The sequence below is a fragment of the Diceros bicornis genome, chromosome 4 (genome assembly GCF_020826845.1).
Source record: "Diceros bicornis minor isolate mBicDic1 chromosome 4, mDicBic1.mat.cur, whole genome shotgun sequence".
NCBI lineage: Eukaryota > Metazoa > Chordata > Mammalia > Perissodactyla > Rhinocerotidae > Diceros > Diceros bicornis.
In genome coordinates, this window is record NC_080743.1 from 99,593,326 (window position 1) to 99,617,308 (window position 23,983).

Here is a 23,983-nt window from a genome sequence, read left to right on the forward strand (position 1 = left end):
CAGCCTTAAATGCAATGAAGTGTGTTTCTAGCACCCTCTAGGAAGCAGGCACTGTGTGCTTAGGACACAAAGGTGAGACCTAGGCATCCCTCAGGTCGGGGTTCAGGACAGCACGGTGAACGCTGTGAGATATACACTTCAGTGGGAGGTGAGGCGGGCAGCAGAGGGACGTGGTCAAGGAGGGCTTGCCAGAAGCAAGCACGCTTGACCAGGCTTTGCAGGGAGGGGAGTCAGGCAGAGACTTGGGGTAAAGAATTCCCAAGGTAAGGAATTCTAGGCAGTGGGAAGACGTGCAGAGGCACAGAAGCACGAGAAGAGGGTAGCTTGCTCAGGGCACCACACATGGTAAGGCCAGAGAAAGGGGTTGGGGGGAGGTGGGCTGGAGATCAAGTTTTGTCAAGTGTTGCTGGGCACCTTCTGTGAGGTCACATCCTCCATGTGGACAAAATGCATGCGTGTCTTGCCTGTGGTTGGAGCTGCTGGTCCCGGCTGGGCCGCGCGACCACTGTTTCCTCCGGGCAGGCGCGGAGCCTGTGAGCTCCTGAAGGGAAGAGGACGTCTCTCAGTGGCCTCACCACGTTTTCCTGAGTGGCTCTGAGGAGTTATAGAAATAGAAGCGCAATCCAGAGGTAGGACAAGGACCAGCGGCGGGAAGAGGGGGGTCTTTGATGGCAGCTCTCGGGGAAAAGCTCCCACCTGCCTTCTACACAGGGAGGCTGTGTGCATAGTGGGAAGGGCAGGAGCTTGACCATCACGGAGGCTTGAGTCCTGACTCTACCACTTGCTCAGCGTGACCCTGAGCAAGTCACTCAACCTTTCTCACAGGGTTGGTGTCAAAAGAGAGTGAGATGGAGTGCCTGTTCCTGGTAGGCCCTGAATAGATACCAGCAGACTTTCCTGCCCCTGCATGGTGTGAGCCTGTGTCACAGCTGCCTCACCTGTCCAGCACCTTAAAGGATGTGGCGGGGGAGGGATCTAGGGCAGAGACTATGTGGAGGAGATGGGCAGTGTGTACTGGCCATGCTCAGTCATTCGTGAAGGGCCCAGTGACAAGGTCTCAGAGCCCTGCTCCTTGCCCCTTCGCTGGTCAGCTCTGGCCAGGAGCTTTGCATGGGCAGGAGGGACAGACGCTGCAGCTAGACCTGGCCCTACTCCCCCAGACAGTGAGAAGATGCTGTGGGAGCAGCACAGGCCACTGAAGGAAATTGGCCCCTGTGCCACCAGGCACCGTCTTTCGTGGTATGGAAAAGTGAGTATTTCACTCATTTTCTTTACTCTTCAAACCTCCTACTCACTGTTCCTTCCCACGCTCTCAGCTAAATGCTTTGCCTTAAACTGCACTGAAATAAACCAGCAATCAGAAGGGAACTCCCTCACCTTCTCTCCCCACCTCCACTGCCTGCCTGCCCTCCGGAGATGGGGAAGCGCCTCTTCTCTGGCCCTGGCCGGCCCTTCCACTTGTGCCCTGTAATCGCCCTCTCCCAAACAGTCATTCTTCCCATTCCACTGGGTCCTGCCATCGGAGCAAATGTGCCTCAACCTGCCCATTTCAAAAACAAAACCCCGTGGACCCCTTTTGATGCTCCCCATTCAAAGCGATGCCTGGCTCCCCCGTCCCTTCCTATAGGCCGCCCAGCCCTCCAACCTGACTCATTTCCCTCTACTGACAGGGCTCCTGTCACCACACAATGATCACTTTGCTTCATTTGCCTCAACTTACCCCATCGGCATGTGACAGCTCATCCCTCCTTGTTGAAACACTTCCTTCTCTTGGTTTCTGTGACACTGGGCTCTCCCAGCCACCTACCTCTGTCACTCAAGGCCCTCTGTCTTCTTTGCTGGCTCCTTCTTCTCTGCTGGATTCCTAATTATTAGGACCTTCTCTTTTTTCCATTTACACATTCTTCCCGGGAATCTCATAGTTTGAATACATCTATAATGTAATAGCTCCTAAATTTGTTTTCAGGTATGGTCTGTCCCCAAAACTCCATATTCCTATGTCCAAGAGGATATTTCCACATTCATGTCTAATAGTCATCTCAACTTTACCAGCCAAGCAGAATTCTTGGTTCACTGTACTAATCCTTCTCCCCATAATGGCCTTTCTTCACTAACCCAGGCACTCACAATCTTACTACACTGTTTCATTTTCAGAGTAACAGTTATTTTGCTTATTTATTTGTTCTCCCCAAAACTAGAAAGAAAGTTCCATTATCTGTTTCTCTTGTTCAATACTGTGTGAGTGCTTGGCACACAGTGAGGCTTAAAGTTTGTTGACTGACCAGTGAATGGGTCTTTGGCCTATGTAATATGCCAGGGTTGCTAACTCCTGAGTAAAAGGGAGCTTCATATACCTATGGATACAAACATTTAGATTAGACAGTCATAAAGACCGTTTCCTAAATTCACACCCACCTGGTCTCCTTTCTGGGTCCTGTCTGGATGGAATGGGCCTGTGTTTCAGCTGTGTTCAGTGTCACTAGTTTCCATCAGAATATATGAAATGAATTAAGAGGAGCCAAAAAGAATAGCCCACCTTTGCCTTAGGACTCTCTGAAAAGGCCCTTTGGTCCTCTGCTCACAGCTTAAGGACTGGCTGCATCTCATAGCTCATCACCTACACTCAGGAGTGAGAACTTGTCCACAGCACACGGTGGCCAAACAGTATCAGCTTTGCCTTACCCAAGACCAGGGGGCCAGCAGGAGACGCACAAGCTGTAGCTCTACCACTAAGGTGAGGGAAGGGGAGAGATGACAGGGTGGAAGGGCGTGAGAGCTGAAATATAAAAATACAATATACTAATAATCCATGGAGATGCCAGTAGAGGAGGTAGTGTCTGGTCTAGCGCTGGGGGTGAGGCCTTGTGCTCCCATGAATACTGGGCACCCCCTTAGACGTGAGAGACCTGATCCAGCCCCAGGGCTTCTGGTATTAGAATAGGCCCTCTAAAAATAAGTGTGGGCTCCAGGGTGTATATTAAGTTGTTACCTTTGAATAACTGTACCTCGAGCTTATGGTCTGCTAGGATCAAAATCTAAAGGAGAGAAAGCATTTCCTGTACACCCCACACGCCACATACTCAACACCAACAGCACAAGCACGCTGGGCAGCTCTTCTCCCAGAGGCAGGGGGCTGCCGAGGGCAGAATGACTCAGGGCTTTAGTTGTGGAAGAAATAAAACCTTCAGTCACCCTTGGTTATGGCTCGCAAAGCTTCCAAGTGGGAAATCTGACCAGAGATAGAACCCAGAACAGTCCTCCCTGAAAACAGAGGAGGTGGATTCTGCGGAGAAAGTGGTTCTCATGGCAACAGACTGCCCAATGGTAAGCTGGAAGACCTTCTACACAAGCTCGTAGGTTCCACACGGGCTATATGGAAATGCGGGAGAAAAAAATCCACATTCTAATGCGCCTGCGCTGTGCCTTGCTGGGGTAAGGGAGAGAAGGTAGTTGGCTCCTCACTTCTGTTGCCAGGCAGGGCTCCCTTACCATGGATGAATCCTGGATTGGAGATTTCAGGAAGGGGAAGAGGGACAGGAACTGCAGCATCGAAACCTAAAAACGTATTTTATTTCGAAGTTGTGCTTTGGATTTTCCCCAATCCAACATCTGTTGAGTGACAGTCTTAGGTTCACACAAAGCATCTCCAAGCATACATACGATATTCCAGTTATCAACACTATCTTAAAGAATATACCATTTTACACAAACATGACATACAAGTCAGACGCCACAACACTGCCATTCCCTGGAAGATCTAGCTTCTCTTCTGAGCAGGAAGTGCATGTACACCAGCCCTTCCAGTGGTCTGTTTCATCCCGCTGCTGGTGTCATCTCTCCTCATCTCCTTGGGGAGAAACCAGGGTGCCCTGAGGAGGTTGGCTGAGACCAGTGTTTCCAGTTTACAGGCTGCTGGCTGCAAACTCCTCTGTTTTCCAAGTTGGGATGCTGGTAGCTCCACCCCACCTCTGTTCCCCAAAGACTGAACCCTCAGAGTCCACACCAGGAAAAGGATCCATGCCTCATAGCGCAGAGTGGGGCTCTTGGAAGCATCCTGCTGGTTTCAGCAAGCATATCCGAGGAGGACTGGTCTCCCAAGGCCCCGGGGGCCAGCTCCTTTTGGCTTTTCGGTGTAAAAATCACAGTGTGCGACCTCGTTTCCAGTTGATTGCAGTGAGCTCTGTGGAGGACTCTCCTCCCCGGCTTCCCAGTCCTCTCAACAGGACCATCTCACAGGTGTCAGGAGCACCAGAAAGGGGAGACAACTTGGCTCCCAGAGCCGGGGGAGGAGGTGACCACTCACACACCGTCCAGTTCACGATGCAGATCAGCAGATGGACACTGCCCGAGAGGATGGTGAACAGTCATGTCCAGGGCTGAAAGAGAAATAAGGCAGGAGCAACAGAACAGGCCCAAAGTGTTGTCATTACGAAAGCTTTGCTTTTCCTTTCTTAGAGGAGTATGCTGGAGAGAGGGGCAAAGGGCAGGCATGAGGAGCAATTTTGATTAGCTGGATCAAAAGGAATGTAAAATGAAGGGTGGGGTTCCATTTTCAGCAAGGAAACAGATCCTTGGCTATGAGGGCCCCCTGTTGGCTCAGGACCTATGTAAATCCAGGTGACAGACAAGGACAGGCCACTCAACAGAGCAACAACAGCCAAGAGTCCCAAGGCCTGGGGTCGCCTCCCCCAGGCTGACTCACTTTGTCAAAGGAGTTCTTCAGTTCTCCCTTCCAGCTCCTGGGATGGTTTTCCTGGTGCTGCAGGTTCTCTCTCTAATTAGTGATTTCCCACAAAGCTCCTCTTTTCCTTCACAAAGAAGGAGGAAAATCCTACCACTTTCCATAGAGCCAACTACTACCTTCAAAACGTTGGTCCAAAAAGAATTTTCTAGGCCAAAGATCAGAAAATTCAAATTTTCTTATCTGAATGGCAACCCACCATCTCTCCTGAACTGTAGAAAAACTAAGGCGATAAGCGCAGCTTTAAAACCAGAAAACAGAGAAGAGGAATGAGTTTCAGCTTTTACTCAAGTAGTTGTCTGAGACCCATGAGCCTGGTGTGACCATCCCCAGCCCTGATACTCCTGGGATAGCACGATGCGAAGGGAGCCAGGACCATGGACACCAGATCTGGAGAGTGGATTAAAGCAGATAAGGGTATCATTTTTGCTTTTGGGAGGGAAACCAGAAAAAAGGCCAAAGGAAGGCCAAAATATTTAGCGTCCAATTTTTTATTTTCTTAGATTCTGGCCTTGGGAAGACTTTAGAGCCCGTGGGGTCAAAGTTGTTTTATTTGTCCTTGTTTGGATAAATAAAAACTGGCTTTAAGGGGCAATGTCTCTCTTTAATCTAACTAGGGCTCTCCAAGCCCCCACTGGTCCCTGAAGAGAGAACCTGTAGAATACCAAACTAGGGGGTGAAGTTAGGATATGTTTTCATTTAGGAACAATTTCGGGGCTAGCAAAGCTGAATTTAATTTTTTAATAAGATAATGAATTTTATGTCTTAAGTGCCCAAAAAAGTGGGAGGAAGAGGGACCCATTTCTTACCTTTTCCAAACCTGCCATAAACACAATAAAACTCTCTTAAGACTCTTTACCCTAAAAGGAACCACCTAGAAAACTGTCTTATACAGGAAAATGTCTTAAATGGAAAATAGTCCATCAGAGACAAAGATAAGATAGGAACCCGAGAAATGTCTATACATTCAGAAAAACTTTAGAAGTTCCATAATAAGATTGGGTTGTAGTTCTAGAGGATGGAGGAGGGCAAAAGCAAACACCAATGACCAATTCACACAAAGAGAAAGAAGACAGAGAGAAGTCCCCAACCCCAGACAGATTACATGATGGAGTCTCATCCTGCTAAATATCATATGGTGGCGAGATTTCAACGGCTAGGTTCTCTGGCCCAGACAGAACAAGGTTTGTAACAGAAAGAGAGACTCCTGGTGGCTCCTGTGTGAACTGCCACAATAACTTACACAGAGACTGGTCTAGGACCAGGAGAGGCTACACATGCCAGAGACTAGAAAAACCTACCTGTGTGTGTGTGTGTTTGTGTGTGTGTGTGTGTAAAATGAAGAATGGACTATATATGATCCTCTGTGTGTGTGTGTGTGTGTGTGTGTGTGTGTGTGTGTGTAAAATGAAGAATGGACTATATATGATCCTCTATAATCAGTACCCAAAACAAGATGCCACTGAGAGCTGGATGTCAGTAGCCAATCCACCATCTGGTCAGACATCCCCTGTGTCTGAGGGGACTGGGACTTGAGCCCACATCCTCATGACTCGCCTAGCCAGATTTCACAGTGACCTGATAATGGAAAAATCTATCTCTGGCTAACCTAAGAACAGTATGTACTGCAGCTGGCTGGATTATGACGACTGGGGGAAGCAGAGGGCAGTGGGAAGGGCAGGGCAGGGTGATAATGAGGGCTTCATTCTCAAGGTTTTGGGTGATGGGAAGGCTAATTCCTGCAAGAACAACTTAGAATCTAATTTTCAACTGAAGTCCCCAAGCTAGTTAAATAGGAAGATTTTAATAACAGTCCCTCCAGTCCCCTTGTCTAGAACAATTAAATTACATCCCTCAGACAGTACAAGACTTGTCAGTGGCCTGTGGGGAAGCTGATGAGTTGACACCAGGGCTAGTGGCATTTGTTTTGGGGAAGACAGTGGGCTTGGGTCGTGTGGCCGGTGGCTTGACCGGGGCAGCCATCTTGACAGACTTGACAGGCCGGAAGGCGCATGCGATGTCCCCAGCAGTACTGGCACTGCGCTGAAAGGCGGGTTCAGGGTCCTTGAGGAGCTGGGTGTGCAGGGGGCTGGAGGGCTCCGATGTGGGGGCCACCACTGGGGAAGTTTTGAGGGGCTCCAAGGTGTCCAGAACCACATCAGGGGTGTGCTTGACACTGCTCTGCCGCTCTAGCTCCCGCAGCTCATTCAGGGCAGAGTTCATAGTTGCCTCAATATCCTGCAAAACAGGAAAAGGAGGAGGTGAGGCAAATGTAGGGAGATGCCCCCAAGGGTCCTATTTCAACAACATAGCCACACTGAAGAAACCAACTATAGGGAGAGGTCCAGATTATTTTATGTGGTCAAAATCCTTGAACACATGCAAATTTAGAATGTGGGGGAAGGGGAACAAAGGGATTTTCATTATCATGAGGTTTTCTTTTTCCTTTAGAAAGAGTGGTTGAGATGTTTCTTAAATGGAGGCCTTGGATTTTAGAGATATGCACTGAAATATTTATGGTGAAATGACACACAACCCAGTGGGGAAGAGAAAGGTGGATGAACTAAAAGTGGCCAGGAATTTGGACATGAGTACACGGGATTCATTATCCAATTCTCTCTGCTTTTGTATACGCTTGAAATTGTACATAATAAACACTTTTTTAGAAAGTGGTAGAGATGAAGTATGTTCTTTCTTCTCTTGGACTTTAAGGCCAAAGGTTAGGAGGGTCAGTTGTTCCTCCTCAAGGGCTGAGGAAAGGCTCGAGAGCCCTGGCCCTGAAGATCCATCAGGACACCTCTCCTGCCCTTGCCCCACACAGCCTCCCCGGACCCAACTTGATGAAGCCATTTCCTTCTACCCATCACCAGGAGAGGGGACCAAAGAGTGACCAGGACGGGGAGCCAGAGCCCACATAGGTGAATCACCTTCTGCAAGTCACAGCGGAACACTCCAGATCTTAGGAAATAGCAGTCCTAGCTCAGGGCCTCAAGGCAGAACCAAAGACCCTTTGTATGCAGCCAGCTGCCTCCCAGGGAGACCTCCCAGCTCCCTCCCTCCCCACACACTTGTATCTGGCACCCCTAAACCACCACAGGGCTCTTCTCTTGGGATTAGGCTTACATTGAAAAATTGTGAAATTTCCAAGCAAAGGTCCCTGGTTAAGGTTTCTTTGTCCTACAGGGTGATCCATGCGTTCTGTTGATAGTGATTCAATTTCACTCATCCCTACGATGTTCTCAAACCTTACAAATACTCAGGAAGAACTCCATCTCCCTCCTCAGTCTTGCTCTGCAGCCAGTCTGTCCCAGTTGTGTACCTATTCAGACATCCCTATTAATACCTGGCGAAAGAGGGAGCTAGGAGGATTCCCACAGCGCAAGGCAGATTGCAGCCAAGAGCTCAAGTAGAGGCACAGAAATAAAAGGCTAGCAAAGCAAGACATCTCAGGCCTGTAGCTTAATACTGTGCTTGCCAGGTCCACCTTCCCTTAGCAGAGCACCACAATTAAGCCAATAGAGACTATACCCAGCCTCTATTGCCCGCTGGAAGATGGGGTAAGGAGAATCTCAACTCGGTTGAGACATAAGAGGGCAACAATGAGCTCTTAGTTCCTACCTGGTCTAATGAAAATTATAGAGTTGGGAGAGACGTCTGAGTGAACTGCTTGGAGTGGCCCCGGTAGCCGGATTTTTAGAGGTGGGGTTGGATCTCTAATATTTCACGGAAAACAGAGACTTGTCAGTGTGGTGCATATACAGAAAGAAGACCCCGTAACCAGGGAGCTCATCTCCACTGCATCTGGAGACTTGGGCTGGAAACACTTTTGGGACCCGAGCTCCCAACGGCAGAGTATTTCGGGGCCTTCAAGACCAGCAGCAGATCGTTGATTGATCATCTATCTACCACTAGGGGCCAGAGATTAGCCTCAGAAAATGGGATGATGGGGATGGGCAGAGTGATATACAAATGTGGCCAGAACTACATCTGAGCCTCAACACTCAAGCAGCTTCACTAAAGTCTACCAGGGTCTCAAGACTCAAAACTTGGGATGAATGGACTCTATCAAAATACTCTATCTGTAACTACTGGCTTAAAAATTACAACAGCCTTACAAATAGCCTGTATATGAGCAAGAAATCTGAATTCTTTTATTCTGTCTTCAAGTTCTTCTTGGGGAGAGAGGGATGGGCAAATTTCCTGGAAAGCTGTCTCATCAGGTCCAGAAGTCCAACAGTCCCTAAGCTCGGTGTATAGTGTACAAAGCACCGTTCTGTCTCAAGTCCTGCTCTAATGAGCACGGGCTGCACTAAGCAGTACTGACAAGTGTAGACTCATACTAGCTGTTTGTCCAGGAGCCCCCAGTTACCTGTGCAATGACCTCAGGGTCCACGGGCCGATGGTTATTGAAGCTTTTTGACCTTCCTGCTGTCACTGTCTTCCGGATCTGTGGACTGTCCAGGCGATTCTTCAAGGATGAGTGGCGGCTGATGGAGTTGAGGCTGCCGTGCCCACTGATGGAACACTTATCTGGCCCTTCCTTGGGGAGACTCTGGCTCACGATGGGCTGGGAAGATGGGCGGCAGCCAGCCCCTACCCCCGGGGAGGCGGGGTCAGTTAGGGCACTGCTCAGCCCATGGCTGTCGCTCCGAAATGTTTTCCGGATGCTCCCAGATTCTGGCCGCTTCCTCTGCCTTCAATCACAAACAGAAAGGGCAGTGTGATCAGGGAGCCCTGGCTCCAAGGAAGCTAGGACGAGTGAGAGAGGGGCAGATATTGGAACCTAGGGACTTCTGGAGTGAGAGGGACACAGAGCATGTGCTCTCCTCGGTTTGCCTTCCCTTCTCCATGTCTGGTCCCCTGCCACCCCGACCTGGGCAAAGGAGAAATGAATACTTACTTGGTGGTCGTGGGCTTTCAGTTCTCAAGATGTGAGGTGCTGTCAGGAAAAATGTCTGCTTAAACGAAAGTTTCTAATGGGAGACAGATTCATGGAAAGGCCCCTCCATCACCTGCTTTGAACAGAAACCAGGCCCCAGGCAGGAGAAAGTGTCTTGCCATCACCAAGGAGGCGGGGAATCGCTGGTAAGAGGAGAGTTGACTTTTCCAAATTTTAGCATATTTCTTAGTCCAACCACAAAACTGTAATCATTTTGGGCTTTGGCAAGAGGCGGTTGTTGCTTATTCTGTACACATGGAACAGAATATTTTTCAAGAGGCTGCAATGCTGCAGAGTTAGGGCCAAGTTTATGCACTTTCTTAGGGTGGAAATACATCTACATGACCCTAAATCACCCAGCACTGGGTTGAACCCTGGCTCTGAGTCAATTTGTTTCAGACCACTAAGGCTCGCATATGAAATAGTTGGGCAGAGTACTAGAGTCCAATATGGGTGTTCCCTACTGCTGAATAATTTCATTTTCTCTTGGAATCAGATTCTAAAGGACCTAATCTAAGAAGCAATGAAACCGCTGGTTTGGGATGGCAGCTGGGCAGCTCCGATCTTGAATCCACTAAGGGTGACTGGGGCTGAGGCAGGAGTTGAGGATGGAAAAAAGGAAGGGGTAGGACCTGAAGATAAGGGGCTAGTTTATGTGGCAGGACCAGTGTTCCGAGCCAGTCCTGGTCCTGTTCACTGGTTAGGCCTTCCCGGGGCCTGGCCCAGGACCTGGCACATCGTGGCCACTCCATGAAGCTGCCTGCTCAGCAGTGTAGCCTTAGGTGTCAGCCATTCTCGAGCGGAAAAAAGACGTTCTCAGAGTCTTATAAGGCCCAGCTGAAATGACTCTTCCTCTGCCAAGTCTTCGCTAGTACCCCAACTCCAACAGCAGGCAGAACCGATAACTCCTTCTGTTCCTTCAGAGCACTGACGGCACTGCTTCTTAGTTACCAGACTATATAGTAGGTACCTTGCCAGACTGTGAGCTCGGAGACCAGGGACCATCTTATTCATCTTTGAATAACCAGCATCAGTGGTTGGCACAACAGTAGATACTCAGTAAATGTGTGGAATTAAAGTGAAATGCCATACCCTAATAACTCCTCGCTGATTTCCTTTTTCTACTTAAGGATGGCTGACTCACAGGGCTAAAACTGCTGAGAAGGCAGATTTATGGAGTGGCTGGTATGTGCCAGGTCCCGGGCCAGGCCTCAGGGATGTAAAGAGAGGAAGACAGAGTTCCTGGTTTCAGGAACTCTGAAGGAGCTCAGCCAGGTGGGCATCTGAGTGCAGCTTGAGTCCTGCGAGATACTCAGACTGCTTTGGGAATACTGAACAAGGGCACAGAACTCAGCCCTGAGGAACTTGGGGGTTTCAGACGGCTTCCCCAGAGAGGTAAATGTTCGGACTAAGTCTTGAAGGGCGAGGGGGAGTTGACCAGGTAAGGAGACAACAGAAGCAAAGGTCCAGGGGTGAGAGAGAACCCGGGCACTCAGGACAATGAAGGGGCTTGGGAGAGTGCTGTGTGGGGCATGAGGGCAGCTGGAGGGCAGAGTCACTCCTGAGGGCAAGGCACGCTGCGGGGCTGCCACTCACCCACTGACGAGCTGATGTCAGGTAGACCATGTCCTCCAAGGGCCCCATCCTGACATCACCAAGCAAGGAGTTCAAGGGTACTGCCCTGACTTCCACCAGATGTTCATCTTTTGACTATTTCAGCTATTACTCTCTACAAATGGCATCAAATATATGATAGCTTAAAAATATGTACCTAACTAATTATCTAACTTTCCCTCCACCAATCGTGCCTTGGTTTCTGGGTTAACTATAGGCTTACGACCTTATGATTATAGGCTTATAATTAACATAGATTTGTAAATAAGCAAAAAAATGTGATTAGCCCACAGTTACTTTTTATTAGCTTGCCGTTCCAGCAGGGCACGATGCTCAAGGGACACAAATAAAATCCTCAATCTTTTTTTTTTTTTTGTGAGGAAGATCAGCCCTGAGCTAACACCCACGCCAATCCTCCTCTTTTTGCTGAGGAAGACTGGCCCTGAGCTAACATCCGTGCCCATCTTCCTCCACTTTATATGGGAGGCCGCCACAGCATGGCCTGACAAGTGGTGCGTCATTGCATGCCCGGGATCCGAACCTGGGCCGCCAGTAGCAGAGCGCGAGCACTTAACCGCTGCACCATGGGGCCGGCCCTAAATCCTCAGTCTTTTTTACTGGTCTGACTTAAATTATAACCACACTGACTGAGTGAGCTGGATCAGCTACTTTACTAACTTGAGGGCAAAAGAGATGGAAAAGAGCCACGTGCCCCAACCACTCCCCCTGCTACCGTCTGGTTGGAAAAAAGCCAAGAGATCTGGGCAACCTGGTACAGTTTAAAAACAACAAGCATCTTTTATTCTCCTTCCAGTTTCAGTGTCCAGAGGCTATGGTTAACAGGTTTTCAATGTGCAAATCATTTCATTCCTCCAAAGCCAGAGGGGAATAAAAACTGTACATCATCTCCAATCCATATTCATCAGGAGTGCCCTGGGGCTTGTCATCCTGCTGGCACTGGGCCAAGTTTCAGGGTCTGGCGGAAAGAGGTCTGTTGGCTTTGGGACTTGGTGTCTGGCCCCTTGGGATGAGATTAGTTCTCCAATAACCTGAATGTCTCTAGGGGAGGCAGCAGCACACAGGCGTGGAATCCCTCTAGACAGTCAGATCGGGTGTGGGTGGAGTTAAAACTCCAGCACGTTGCTAACAGCCACAATGAAAGCTGGGGGCAGAGTTAAGAGCCTGCTGGACAGGAGTGGGAATCTGCAAAGGGACTAACAGGGACGGATAATACACAGGGCCAAAGCAACAGGGAAAAAACGGAAAGTTATTTCTACCAGTGTGAAAGGGCAGAAGAAAAGGGAGCTGGGGGTTAGATGATGAATCAAGAGTTCAGGACAAAGCCTTCCTTGGGGGCGTGGTGGTCTCCTTTCCTGAGTGAAGCAGGATGGGGAGAAACAGACACATGATGTCTAAACATACCCATCTGGGGGAATGCGAGCCTCGGAGAAGACACACAAGACTTGGGGTCTCTGGACAGACAAGGGCCAAAGAGGACACTAAAGACTATTGTTTGAGTAAGGATGGAAAAGAGAAGGCACCTCTGAGAAACAGTACAAAACCAAGTTGCATAAAGTGACCAAAGCTTTGGCCCAAGTTTCCGCAGTCAGACAGCCGGGAAGGTCTGAGCTGACAGATGCTGCAGGCACACAGAGTGGAGCACCTTCCGCAGCATGACAGCAGCTGCTGGAGACCGGGACCTGCCCACGAGGACTGTGGACGCTTCCTCGGCCCTGACCGCCTTGTAGCAGCAATGAGCACATGCAAACCGTTAGGCCTGGGGAGCTGGGAGCCCTACGTGCAGCACAGGAATGGAGAGGGGGGTTAGGCCACAGGGTGAGGCTGGGTGTTACAAGTCGTTCAGGGGAGCAGAAAATGAAAAGCAGAGCTTACTTGTTGATGTTTGCAAGATAAATATCGGCTACATGACCCCCACTGGGACAGCTGGCCCCCGCTCTGGCTGTCACCTTTTCTTCAGGTGGCTCAGAAATGACCTCAATCTCAGACTTTGGGCTGGACCTCTCCACGACACCGTCCTCGCTGGGGAGATGGGGCAGGCAGGCAGGGAAGAGGGGAAAACAACAACAACACAAAAAGCAGTGTTAAATCAGCAAGATGGCCCCCCGACACACACGCAACCCCACGACGGCTTGGAGGCAGCGGCGATGGCTGGCTGGGCCGGCTCTGTGAGCAGAGGCAGGGAACCTAAGGGCCTTTGGAGGGTTGTTTAAATAAAAATAAATAGTCCCACTGAGTTTTGCGGGATCCCGAGCTCCTCTGGAAAGATGGGCTAGGGGACACCTGAATTCAAGGCATCTGCCTTCTAGCCCATGCTGCTTTCCTGGGGCAGCTGTGCTGGGCCACCTCCTGGAGAAGGAGGTGGCCAGTCCAGGTGGCGGTTTAGCTGCTGAGGTCCCAGCACTGCCAGGTAAGGACAGTCAGCTCTGCGGTGGCTCTGGATATGCCGGCGCTGAGGCAGGACACCGCCACACTCTGTCGTAGCGCATCCAGCCCCGCTTAGGGCGTCCAGCCAGTCCCAGGTCTCTCCACTGCTCTCCTGGCCCCTCTGGCTACTGATGACAAAGTGAGCCCCTTCTCCCTCACAATTCATCTTCTCTCGGTCCTGTAGTGAAGTCATAATGCTAAATTTGGGAGGGTCCTGTCCACGCACAGATGGCCACCAGGTTTGCGATGTTATCAACAGGGAGGATTTCCCCGTAGAACGAGCCGGGGAGAGGCTGGGAGGGTGCAGACTCATTCAGGATATCAACCTTTAAAAAATAATATTAAGGGAAGGACTAAAAACACTGACAGCATTGTATCCAAGGGGAGGGAGCTGGGGGCAGAGGCAGGGCAGGGGGGTAGGGAAGCAGGCTCAGGTGGTCACAGGGGCCTGGGGGACATTGTTTTAAAGAGCTAGAACCAGCCGACAGCCTGTCTGATGAAGTTTCTCTAGGACCAGTACCGGGTCACATTTCCTTTGTTCCCTGACACCCCTGACCCAACATCTTTCCCCAAGTCAACCTCCTCTGGGTTAAATGACCTGGGTCATTTCTGCCAAGGCTGCTTAAGCTAGATTTCTCCTAGAATTAAGGAACTCAACATTTTCATTTAAGTGGAAAAGAGTCATCAGTGGCCCAACAGTTGGGGTGGGTATAGTTGCTTAAAAAAAGAGAAGTAAAAATGTTTTCCCAACCTGATCTTTCCAGAAAGGAAATGTCAGTGGTCAAATAATACTCCCTCATTATCACTCATCAGGTACAAGTGTGGAGGAGTGCCGGCTGGCACGTTTCTAAAATGACTGGGGGGTCGTGGTGGAGAAGTGATTTGCAGGGGGAACAGAGAGTGGAGAGATTAAAAAACAATTCTCCACGAAGTCTGGGGGCCTTCAAGGAACAGTGTGACCTCAGGACCACGTTGGCGCCCCCTGGGGACTGGTCTCCTTCATTCCCCTATGGCTCCAGAAATCAAGTCTCACTCCCACAGTGCAGTCAGGGACCCCTAAAAGTGCAGGGGGCCCAACATACGTGTCTTGGACCACGATGTACTGATGGGGGATGAGTCCGTCGATGCCATTATGCCGGCCTTCCCACCAGTCGTCGGAAGCCCGCTGGTAAAGCAGCAGGGATGCCCCCTTCTTGAAGGACAGCTCTCGGGCTGTCCGGCCCACGTAGTCAAATTTGGCAATGGCCTCAATAGGCTCACACTCTGGGAGGGGAGGAAAAGAAGGAAACACATGTCGTTGGGACTCACAGACTCAGGAGACTGCGTAGAAAAGTCCTATTAGCTGAACTTACAGTGGTGGGAAAATAACCCCGTGTGAAAAATAAGCCACGGACGATCTATAAAGCAGGTAATTCCCATGTAGACTGTGCCATCACCCTAAAAGCACATGACGACCTTTCCTGCCATTGCTCATGCTGTTCCCTCCACCTGGAATCCCTTTCTCTCTCATCTGCCTGATGGAACACCTCGAGTCACAACTCAAACATCACCTGCTTCCTATAGTAACTTCTTTAGCTCTTGATGCCAATCCCTATCATCGAACTTGCCATACTGTATTTGTAAGCGTTATTTCTTTTCTGATTATAAAATAACTTCATTAATTGTAGAATATTTATCATATTGTATTTTAAATAATTTACTTAGGTTATTCATTCCCCCTAGTAGAACATGAGCTTTTAGTCTCTATAAAGAGAAAATAACTTGCCCAATCAACTTTCCAAGGAGCAAAATATGGAAATATATTTTGTGGACAATATATGGAAAAATGTGCATAAAAGTGATCTGAAAAATTGAAAGGGGTTTACAAATGCAATGTATTTTTACTTTTGTGTGAGCTTCTGTTTTCGCGTCTGTAAAACAGGGATGATAATAATAATGCCTCTTTCATGAGCTGTTATGAGGAGTCAGTAACAGTAAAAGTGCTTAGAACAGCACCTGGCCCAGGGTAAGTGCTGCGTATGTGTTAGCCACGGTTGTTATTGTCAGCATTATCGTGATCTGTTCTGGGCTGCAGGTAGAGGTCAGAGAGCAAAAAGAAGGCTCCCACAAAGCTGGAACCTGAAGTGAAAGTTGGATATTCTGAGTAGTGGAGAGAAAGGCTGCTTAAAAACAAAACCATGCCTCGGCAGCCATGGCTGGTGGGTCTGCTCCTGAACAGGCGTGCAGGGCCAGAGATTTCACTGCAGGAGGCAGACCAGAGAAGGCCATCTAAATACAGTGGTGCGTCACTTAACGGAGAGGATACGTTCTGAGAAATGCGTCGTTGGGTGATTTTGCCGTTGTGCAAACATCAGAGTGTCCTTACACAAACCTAGATGGTACAGCCTACTACACACCTAGGCTACATAGCACTAATCTTATGGGACCACCGTCATCTATGTGGTCCCTCGTTGAATGAAACATCGTTATGCAGTGCATGACTATCCCAATCCCAGTTCTGTAACGCCTCGGGTATGTCACTTGACCTCTCTGACCTGTTTTCTCAACTACAGAATAGCAGCTCTCTCTGTTTCACTAGGGATTAGGAGATGAGACATATGAAGCTCTAGCGGTGCGGGGCACACGGGAGGCTCTAAAGAAACACGAATTTCCCTAGTTTACCTACTCATTCCCCATAATGTGGCAAATTATCACATTGATCCATCTGACCTCAGGATCCAAATAAACAGTCCTAATTTTTTTCTCCATTAAAAGCTGGCCTAGGACTGTAGAATTCACAGCAAGGCAGGGAGAAAGGAAAGCTCTGTGGGATTGTGCCATTTCATTCTCATGCCCAGAAAATTCTGAGGCCTGTTATCAGCTGCTGAGAGTTCCAGAGCCCAAGTGATCCAGAAGTGAAGGTGTGGAACTGTTGGAAGGAGGGGAAATGTGCTGGCTGGACAGGCCCTAATAAATCATGGGCACTGTCGAGGGGCCTGGGGATGACAGCTATGCATTCCACCTCTTGACGCACACCCACCAGGCTGCGAGGCACCTGCATGTCTACACTCTGGAAAAGGGCCAATTTTTCCAGGTGGCAGCGTGAAAGCTTGTGGTTTCTGTGTCCTGACCCCCAATCCCCTCCGGCTTGCTTCTGTTGGGTTCCTGGCACCCAGCTTCTCTATTCCCCAGGCTCACTATTTTTCAAACGAGCTCTCTTTCGCTTTGGTCTCCAGCTCCCTGGCAGGAATCTGAGCTGTGACACGGGACCGAAATCATACTGGTGAGACAGCCAGGCGAGACAAGGAGCTGGGAGGTAGGCAAGAGGGCTGAAGGGCTGTGAAAGGTCTAGCTGTTCAGCTCTGGTTTAATACAGAGACCATTCTACATGAGAAGGTGGGCTGCCTCTCCAAGAAAGGGAAGGAATGAAAAGGAGAGACAGGAGAGCTCCCTGCCCGTCTTCAGGGGACTGCTGGGCAGGAGGGTTCATGAGGAGCACAGGATATAGAATTCCTTCCTTTTGCTTCATCCCGGGCGGCCCCACTGCCCCCAAGCGGGGCCTCGTACCGTCATCGCTGGTGTGGTGCTCTGCGGTCACATCCTGGGTTGAGTCTTCAGCCGAGGTAGTCTCGCCGTGAGGGCTGTCACTGCAACAAAAGCAAGAGTAACCGGGCCTCAGCATTTGCTTACAAAATTCTTGTCTTCTCCTTCACGTGATTCCATGCCTCGGAGTAAGGGCACGGAATCTATCTTATGCTTTCTACATCCTGATTGCACACAACAGTCAAATGTTTACAACGAAATAGAAGGCTCCAGAGGTTCTCTAACCTAGCTCCTGCTACAAAAATTATTTGAGAATACTTGGGACTTAGACTATATTGAGACAAAGGGAAGCCCTTTTGAACTTACAAATCTTTTTGAAAATACAGAACAACTCAACTCCTCAAGGGCTGTTTCTCTAGGCGACTTAGTTCCTAGAGGGAGCGTGGTGGAAGGAAAACACGAGGCTTCAGCAGCAGATACAACTGGATCCAAAACCCAGCTGACACCCAGTAGCTGTGTAACCCTGGGCAAATTACTTCATCTCTTTAAGCCTCAGCTATCTAATCTGTAAATTGAGGATAATGGTCTGTACACCTCACAGAGTCGAGTGAGGATTCTACGCAACACGAGGGGATGATTAAAAGATGGTACTTCTCTGCCTTCTTTCTCACTTTGCTGGATGCCTCTAGGCTGCTTTGTGGTTTAGTTGGTGTACTGGTGAGAAAGTGAGAGGTGAGTCACAGAAATGGGTGGGGAACAAGAGCAGGGGAAGAAGAGTCTACTGTGGGCTGGACACTGCAAGAGGGCAGGGGATGGAAGCTGGGTCAAGGTCGTGAAAAAATCCATGGAGTCGAAAAGTCATCCAGGATAGAGAATCGAGAATGGCCAGGGAAGTTACTAGCAAAGTCATTTCTACTTCTGATCTCCTGGCTCATGGACTTCACAGTGCCTGCGGAGGGGCATCAGCAAGTTCTTACTTCCTGAAAAGTAGAGGAAAACCCCATTTATTTCTGAAGTTTCTTTCTCTGGCAGTTGGCAGTGACAAGTGAGCCTTTCCAGGCAGTTCTAAGGAAGCACCACCACCCCCTCAACCCCATAGCCTGGCCTCATAGTTTCTACTTTGAGCCTGCAGCCTCTCCCTCCCCACGGGACGGGTCCTTAACTCCTAGAAAGTTCCTCAAAGACCAGGGGACCAGTTCAGAACTGATACTGTGTGAAGCAAGTCAGTTCCAAGGAGGTTCTCCAGACTCCAGAGAACATTCTGTAAGGACATCAACAGGGATTCTTCTTTGTCAAAAAACCTGGGCACAAATCTCACTGTTTTCTGGGCCTAAAAACCCTCTGATGAGTTTGGTGACATTCTGGAAACGCTCCCCTACCGCACCCCAGGGGTGCGCAGGGCAAAGGCTCACTTCCCCAGGGCTTCAAGTCTGTTGATGTGGGCCATCCACTAAGGTAGCAGTTCTCAAAGTTCAGGGAGTCCTGGATGGCTTGTTAAAAACAGAATGCCTCACCTCCAGAGTTTCTGATTCACTAGGTCTGGGTGGAGCCGGAGTGTTGCTGGTTCTAACCAGTCCCACGTGATACAGATGCTGTTTGTCCTGGGACTCCCTGGAAACCACTGCCCTCAAGTGAAGGCAAGATGATGCTTTTCAAGGTCCTTTCCAGCCCTAAAATCCTATACTTCTTGTGGATTGAGTTCCACACTCACACCCCAGCAACACCCCCAGGCCCACCCATATCCGTGGTCTCAGAAGAAGCCCAGCCTGGCACACGGCAGGCCGTCCTAGAAAACCGGGCTCCAGTCTCAGGGCTGCTAAGAGTGGTGAAGTGGGACTGGCCTGTCCTCTCCACAGCTGCCCACGGGGAGGCCAAGTGGCCTGGTGTGCCCCCTTTGTGGCTGTTCTGGTCCCCCAGCCACTCTCTAGGGTTCTTGGGCTCTAGCCCCCTTTTGCCACCCCTCCCTCACCTCCTTCACTGGTCTCAGCTCACTTCACTGGCACTTCTCTCTCTTCCCAAAGAGGGAGTGTGAATCCGTGGTCAGACGGCACCTCTTACCCAGGGTCACTTACTCTTGATCCTTGGTGCTTCTGGCCTCCCACCCAGTCTGTGATTGTAACGGCTAATGTTCCCCCACTAATCTTGTAGTTTTTCCAGAGGCTGCTAATAAATGTTGAATGCACAACAAAGCTGGGGAGAACACTTTGGAGAGAACTGCACGAAGATGCCCTCCATCCGTGCCCCTGGGAGCCACCCCCTATCAGGGCTCTGTCTGCTCCCCTGGGCTGGGACTGGGGGAGCTGGGCTGTGGGGGGGCTCTGTGTTCTGGGATTGGTCCAGCGCCTGCAGCGGTTTGGTGTCTGAGAAGTGAGGGCAGGTAAAGAAGGAAGGAAGGTAAAGCAGGAATTGGGAACACTATTCCACTGCTTTTCAACACTCCTTCTAGGGAAACCAACTCCCCAACTCACATGCACAAGGACAGCCCCTGGGAGCTCACAGCCAGTAGACTGAGACCTGAACAACCTCCCCAGTCCCTACCAACCATCTGTGACAAAAAGCTTTCTCTCCGAGCCAGCAAGCCTAGGTTTCTCCAGCTCAGACCCAGACGGTGGGACCTGCAGGACAGTGGAGGGGACGGAAGCCAGGGATATCAATGATGTTTTTATGCTCACAGACACATGAGTATCACTTTCTTCACTCCTTGGGCAGGAGGCTCCTTCAGGGAGAAGCACAGACCAACTGGCCTCTAATTAAGTAAACAACCTCCCCTGTCCTCCCCTACCTCAGTCGATAGCAATGGGGCTGGCTGAATTGGTTCCAGATGTTGAATTCAGATGGGATCTGATTTGGGCTGGCTTATGCTTTCAGCCAGGATGAAACATTCTTTAGGGGAAGGAGGGAGCAGGGGGAGGAGGAGGAGGTAAGGGACATTAGAGAGTAAGAGAGAGGCAGTTGTCTCTGTCCTGAGTGGAAAACTGACTCCGTAAGTGGACTCCTGGGGGGCAGTGTGGGGTGCTGGATGGTGCCCTGCACTAAGAGACAAGAGATCAGAGTTGGACTGGCCTGAAAGACTGTCACTGGCCTCTCTGGGCTGCAGTGACTTTATCTGTAGAATGGAAATAGTGATTCGTTATTTGTCTAATGAAAGGGGCTAGTAAAGATGTGCCCCTGGGATTCCTTTCATATCTCTGATCCCAGGTGAGGTCATGCAAAAACCTTGCCCCACAGAATTTAATCCTGCGTCAGGGTGGAACTGTGCAGAACCTGTTGAAAATGGAGCTTACCCCTCTTTCTCTTCACAAAATTCTGAAATCACTCTAAATTATCATTGTAAAAACTCACAGTCAGGAAATCATGCCTCCAATCTAAACTCGTCCCAATAAGAAAGAAATTCCCTGGGACCCAGGAATGTCTTTCTCTCACAACACACAGCACAGAGTAGGAGCCTGAGAGACACTGCTCACTGACAAACAGCAGTTCTATATACAACTTTATAAATTCCCTTTCTTGGAGATTTTTGATGTTACTATTATTGTTGTCATCTTTCAGAATTGTCCCTCACCACTCAGAACTCATAAGAAAAGGGAGGTGGCACGAAGAGGCACTTACTCCGTAGGTTGGGTCAAGGTGGGACACTGCCTACACCACCCCCAGACCCTGGCAGCTTGAAGCTCCCGGGAGTGGGAGGCTGGGAAGATCTCTGTATTTCCTTTTGGTCTCACTTGGCCATCTGGCCCCTACACTCGTGTGTGCTGGTGACGCCCTCCCTCCTGCAGCCCTGAGCCCCCTACCAGTAATCCTCTGTGCTTCCTCCTCTGCTGTAGATGGGGCCCTCCAGCTCCCTGGGGTTGGGGAAGATGTTCTCATGCTGGATGATGATGGTTTTGATCAGCTCGTTCACGTGGGCTTGGCAGGACACCTGGTCGTGGCCCTCAGGCACTGACATCAGTGAGGGCCCGAAGCAGATGGCAAGGTTGTAGGGGTCCATCATGTTCTCTTCGCTGAACTGTGATAAACTGGAGGAGAAGGGAAAGGGAGCAAGCTGGAAAGCACTTGCACGAATGCCCAGAAAACACAATCACAGGAGGCACTGCCAAGAGCAAGAGCAGAAGTTGCACAAACCGCCACCTGCTTCTCTGGGCGTCAGAGCCCTTCTAGAAAGTCAGTGAGGGAGAAGGTAATGACCACCAGGATGGTCATTCAGGAGCCAAGGAAAGGCAAAGTAGCGGCACCTCCTTGCAGGTCTCACCCCTCTTCTCTCTCCAGCTCCCCATTCAAATCCTACTTACCACCTCATCACCCCCCAACCCCAGACCTTATCCACCACAAGCCCCCTGCCTTGAGCCACACCACTCTGCAGAGCAGATACGGCTCCCACAGACCAACCCACTAAGCTGACGGAGCAGATGGACAGCCTCAGGCTGCCCTGGTAATGACATGGTCAGAAGACACGGGCATTGTGGGTTATGTACCTTCTTGCATAGCAAAATAATCAAATTATTAGGGATATTCCATTCCAAGCTCTAGACTTATTAAAAAAAATAGCCAACTGATTAGCATTTGTATTCCATCAAGCCAGTGAATCTCCTTCTGGAACAGCTAATGTGATTGTTCTTCATTTCCATAATATCCTCTTCTATGATTACATTCAGAATTTATTCAGGAGAAGGTCAGCACGCTGTTCAGCTTCTGCTCAGGCTTCCTCTGGATACAGTCTGACTTCACTATGGAGTATTTGCTTATTCTGGGAACTACCCCCCTCCTTCAGCCAGCAGCTGCTCCAGCCACACCTCCAAGGACCGGAGCCCTGCAGCGAGCCTCTGTGCCTGATGAGGCCCCATTGGCCTCTGTCTGTCCAAGCACTGAAGGCCGGGCCAGCTCTGGACATCCCCCCTGTCCTGCCCACACAGCCTGCGGAGCTGTGAGCTCTGCGAAGCAGTTCTGCCTCCTTCATGGGCATCAGCAGAAAGTCCCCAGCACCTGATTCTGACAGATCCTGAGAAGATACCAGAGCCCTCTGATGCTGAACCAGAGTCCTGAGACTTAGCTGTCTTCTTCTAAGTGGCTACTCTCCAGAACTGGGCAGAGTTTATTCCTAGTATACCCCACATCCAGACCCAAATTACCGAGCTGGTCTCTCTGTAACTCAACGGTTCTCTCCTCTATTGACAATTCTGACACGTCCCCCGTCCCTCTTAGAGAATCACTGCAGGACACGTGAAGTGGTACAGTGGATGTGAACAACTGTCACAGAGAGAACAACTGTCATGGCTGAGAATCACTCTTCTCCAGGACCCAGTCCAATGCAGGGAAGCCAGCAACGGGTGAGGTTACAGATCTCAGTGGCGGACTGCCTCATAGCGGGTCTTAAAGATTTAATTTTATAATCCTTCCCTGTCTCCTGAGTTAAAAGACAGCAGAGATTCAGGAAAGGCTGGAAGAAGTTTCCATGTCTACTTCTTGGGCAAATAAAAACTGGAGAGACAGAGGAAAGATAATCACCTTGGTAACCTCAGCATGGTCACCTGATGCATGAGGTGCCAACGGGCTCGAGTTGTACCTAATCTGAGGCTGGCCGCTTCCTGGTGTCATGGAGGAACAAGGAGGAGGGAGGCCCTGTTTCTTTAGTGTGATCTGACAACGTTTTGGGAACATGGGAGAAAACTAGTAATTTCTGGGAAGCCTGGTGGTCAAAGAGAAAGAAACTCAGACCCTGAGAGTCCCAAAGCTCTGAGAGATGAGAAACCTCGCTAGGCTCACTAAGGCAAGGACTGTTCAATTCATAGGGGCTACAGGGACCAGGGGCTTGAGGGGATACATCTTTGTGGACTGTGGTCTCACGGGTCCAGGTTCATTTCTTACTCCCATTAAAACACAGACCAAGAGGAGCTGGCCCGGTGGTGTAAGGGTGAAGTTTGCACGTTCCACTTCGGCGGCCTAGGGTTCACGGGTTCGGATCCCAAGCGCAGACCTACACCCTGCTTGTCAAGCCACGCTGTGGCAGCATCCCACATACAAAAAATAGAGGAAGACTGGCACAGATGTTAGCTCGGTGACAATCTTCCTCAAACAAAAAGAGGAAGATTGGCAACAGATGTTAGCTCAGGGCCATTCCTCCTCACCAAAAAAAACCCCCCAAAAACCCGAAAAAACAAAAACACAGGCCAAGATCCTTCTCTCTCTTCCAATCTACAACCAGAACACCTAGGTTTAGGAGCTGAAGCCACGGTTCTTAACGATTTAGGGGACACAGGCTCCTTTAAGAATTTGACAAAAACTAGAATTTCTCTCCCAAGAAAAATTTATATACGCGCACATACAAATACATACGATTTCGTATATAATATAATGGTGACAATAATCCTTGACGAACTTGCAGGCTGTACCCAGTATAAGACCTCGAACACTGGATTTTTATTTTTAAAGAAATATCTAAAATGGATAACAGTGGTAACAGCTCCCTCTTTAAAAACTTTTTTTTTGGTATCGGCTTATATACATGCCATATCCTCTAAGAGTTGTGATATATTTTTATAGTTTGCATCCATAATGCTAGTGAATTCTCTTAAGTGATTTGAACTCATCATCTTGTGTGCATCTTAGAAAGGTTCAGCGTCGTAGTTAGGAACTTTTCTCTAGGCTTTTTAGGGGGAATGAGAAAATTAGGATCAGTGGGTGAAACTTGTTTTTCATCATGCACTTTTCTGGACTTTTTATTTTTT

At 49.6% G+C, this 23,983-nt stretch overlaps 1 protein-coding gene across 9 annotated transcripts in view; it reads right to left on the bottom strand.

The window, feature by feature from the left end:
- Positions 1-3,541: 3,541 nt before the first annotated feature.
- Positions 3,542-23,983, bottom strand: part of SRGAP2 (SLIT-ROBO Rho GTPase activating protein 2) — a 240,341-nt gene continuing 219,899 nt past the window's right edge. For 7 of the 9 annotated variants that reach the window (XM_058540199.1, XM_058540198.1, XM_058540197.1 and 4 more), the window contains 6 exons: positions 21,053-21,277; positions 17,286-17,365; positions 14,822-15,002; positions 13,188-13,334; positions 9,111-9,435; positions 3,542-6,979 (listed from right to left, as the gene is read on the bottom strand). In XM_058540199.1, coding sequence (XP_058396182.1) covers positions 6,596-6,979; positions 9,111-9,435; positions 13,188-13,334; positions 14,822-15,002; positions 17,286-17,365; positions 21,053-21,277 — 1,342 coding nt within the window. In that variant the 3' untranslated portion in view covers positions 3,542-6,595. The other 2 variants (XM_058540201.1, XM_058540200.1) reach the window with 2 other exon arrangements.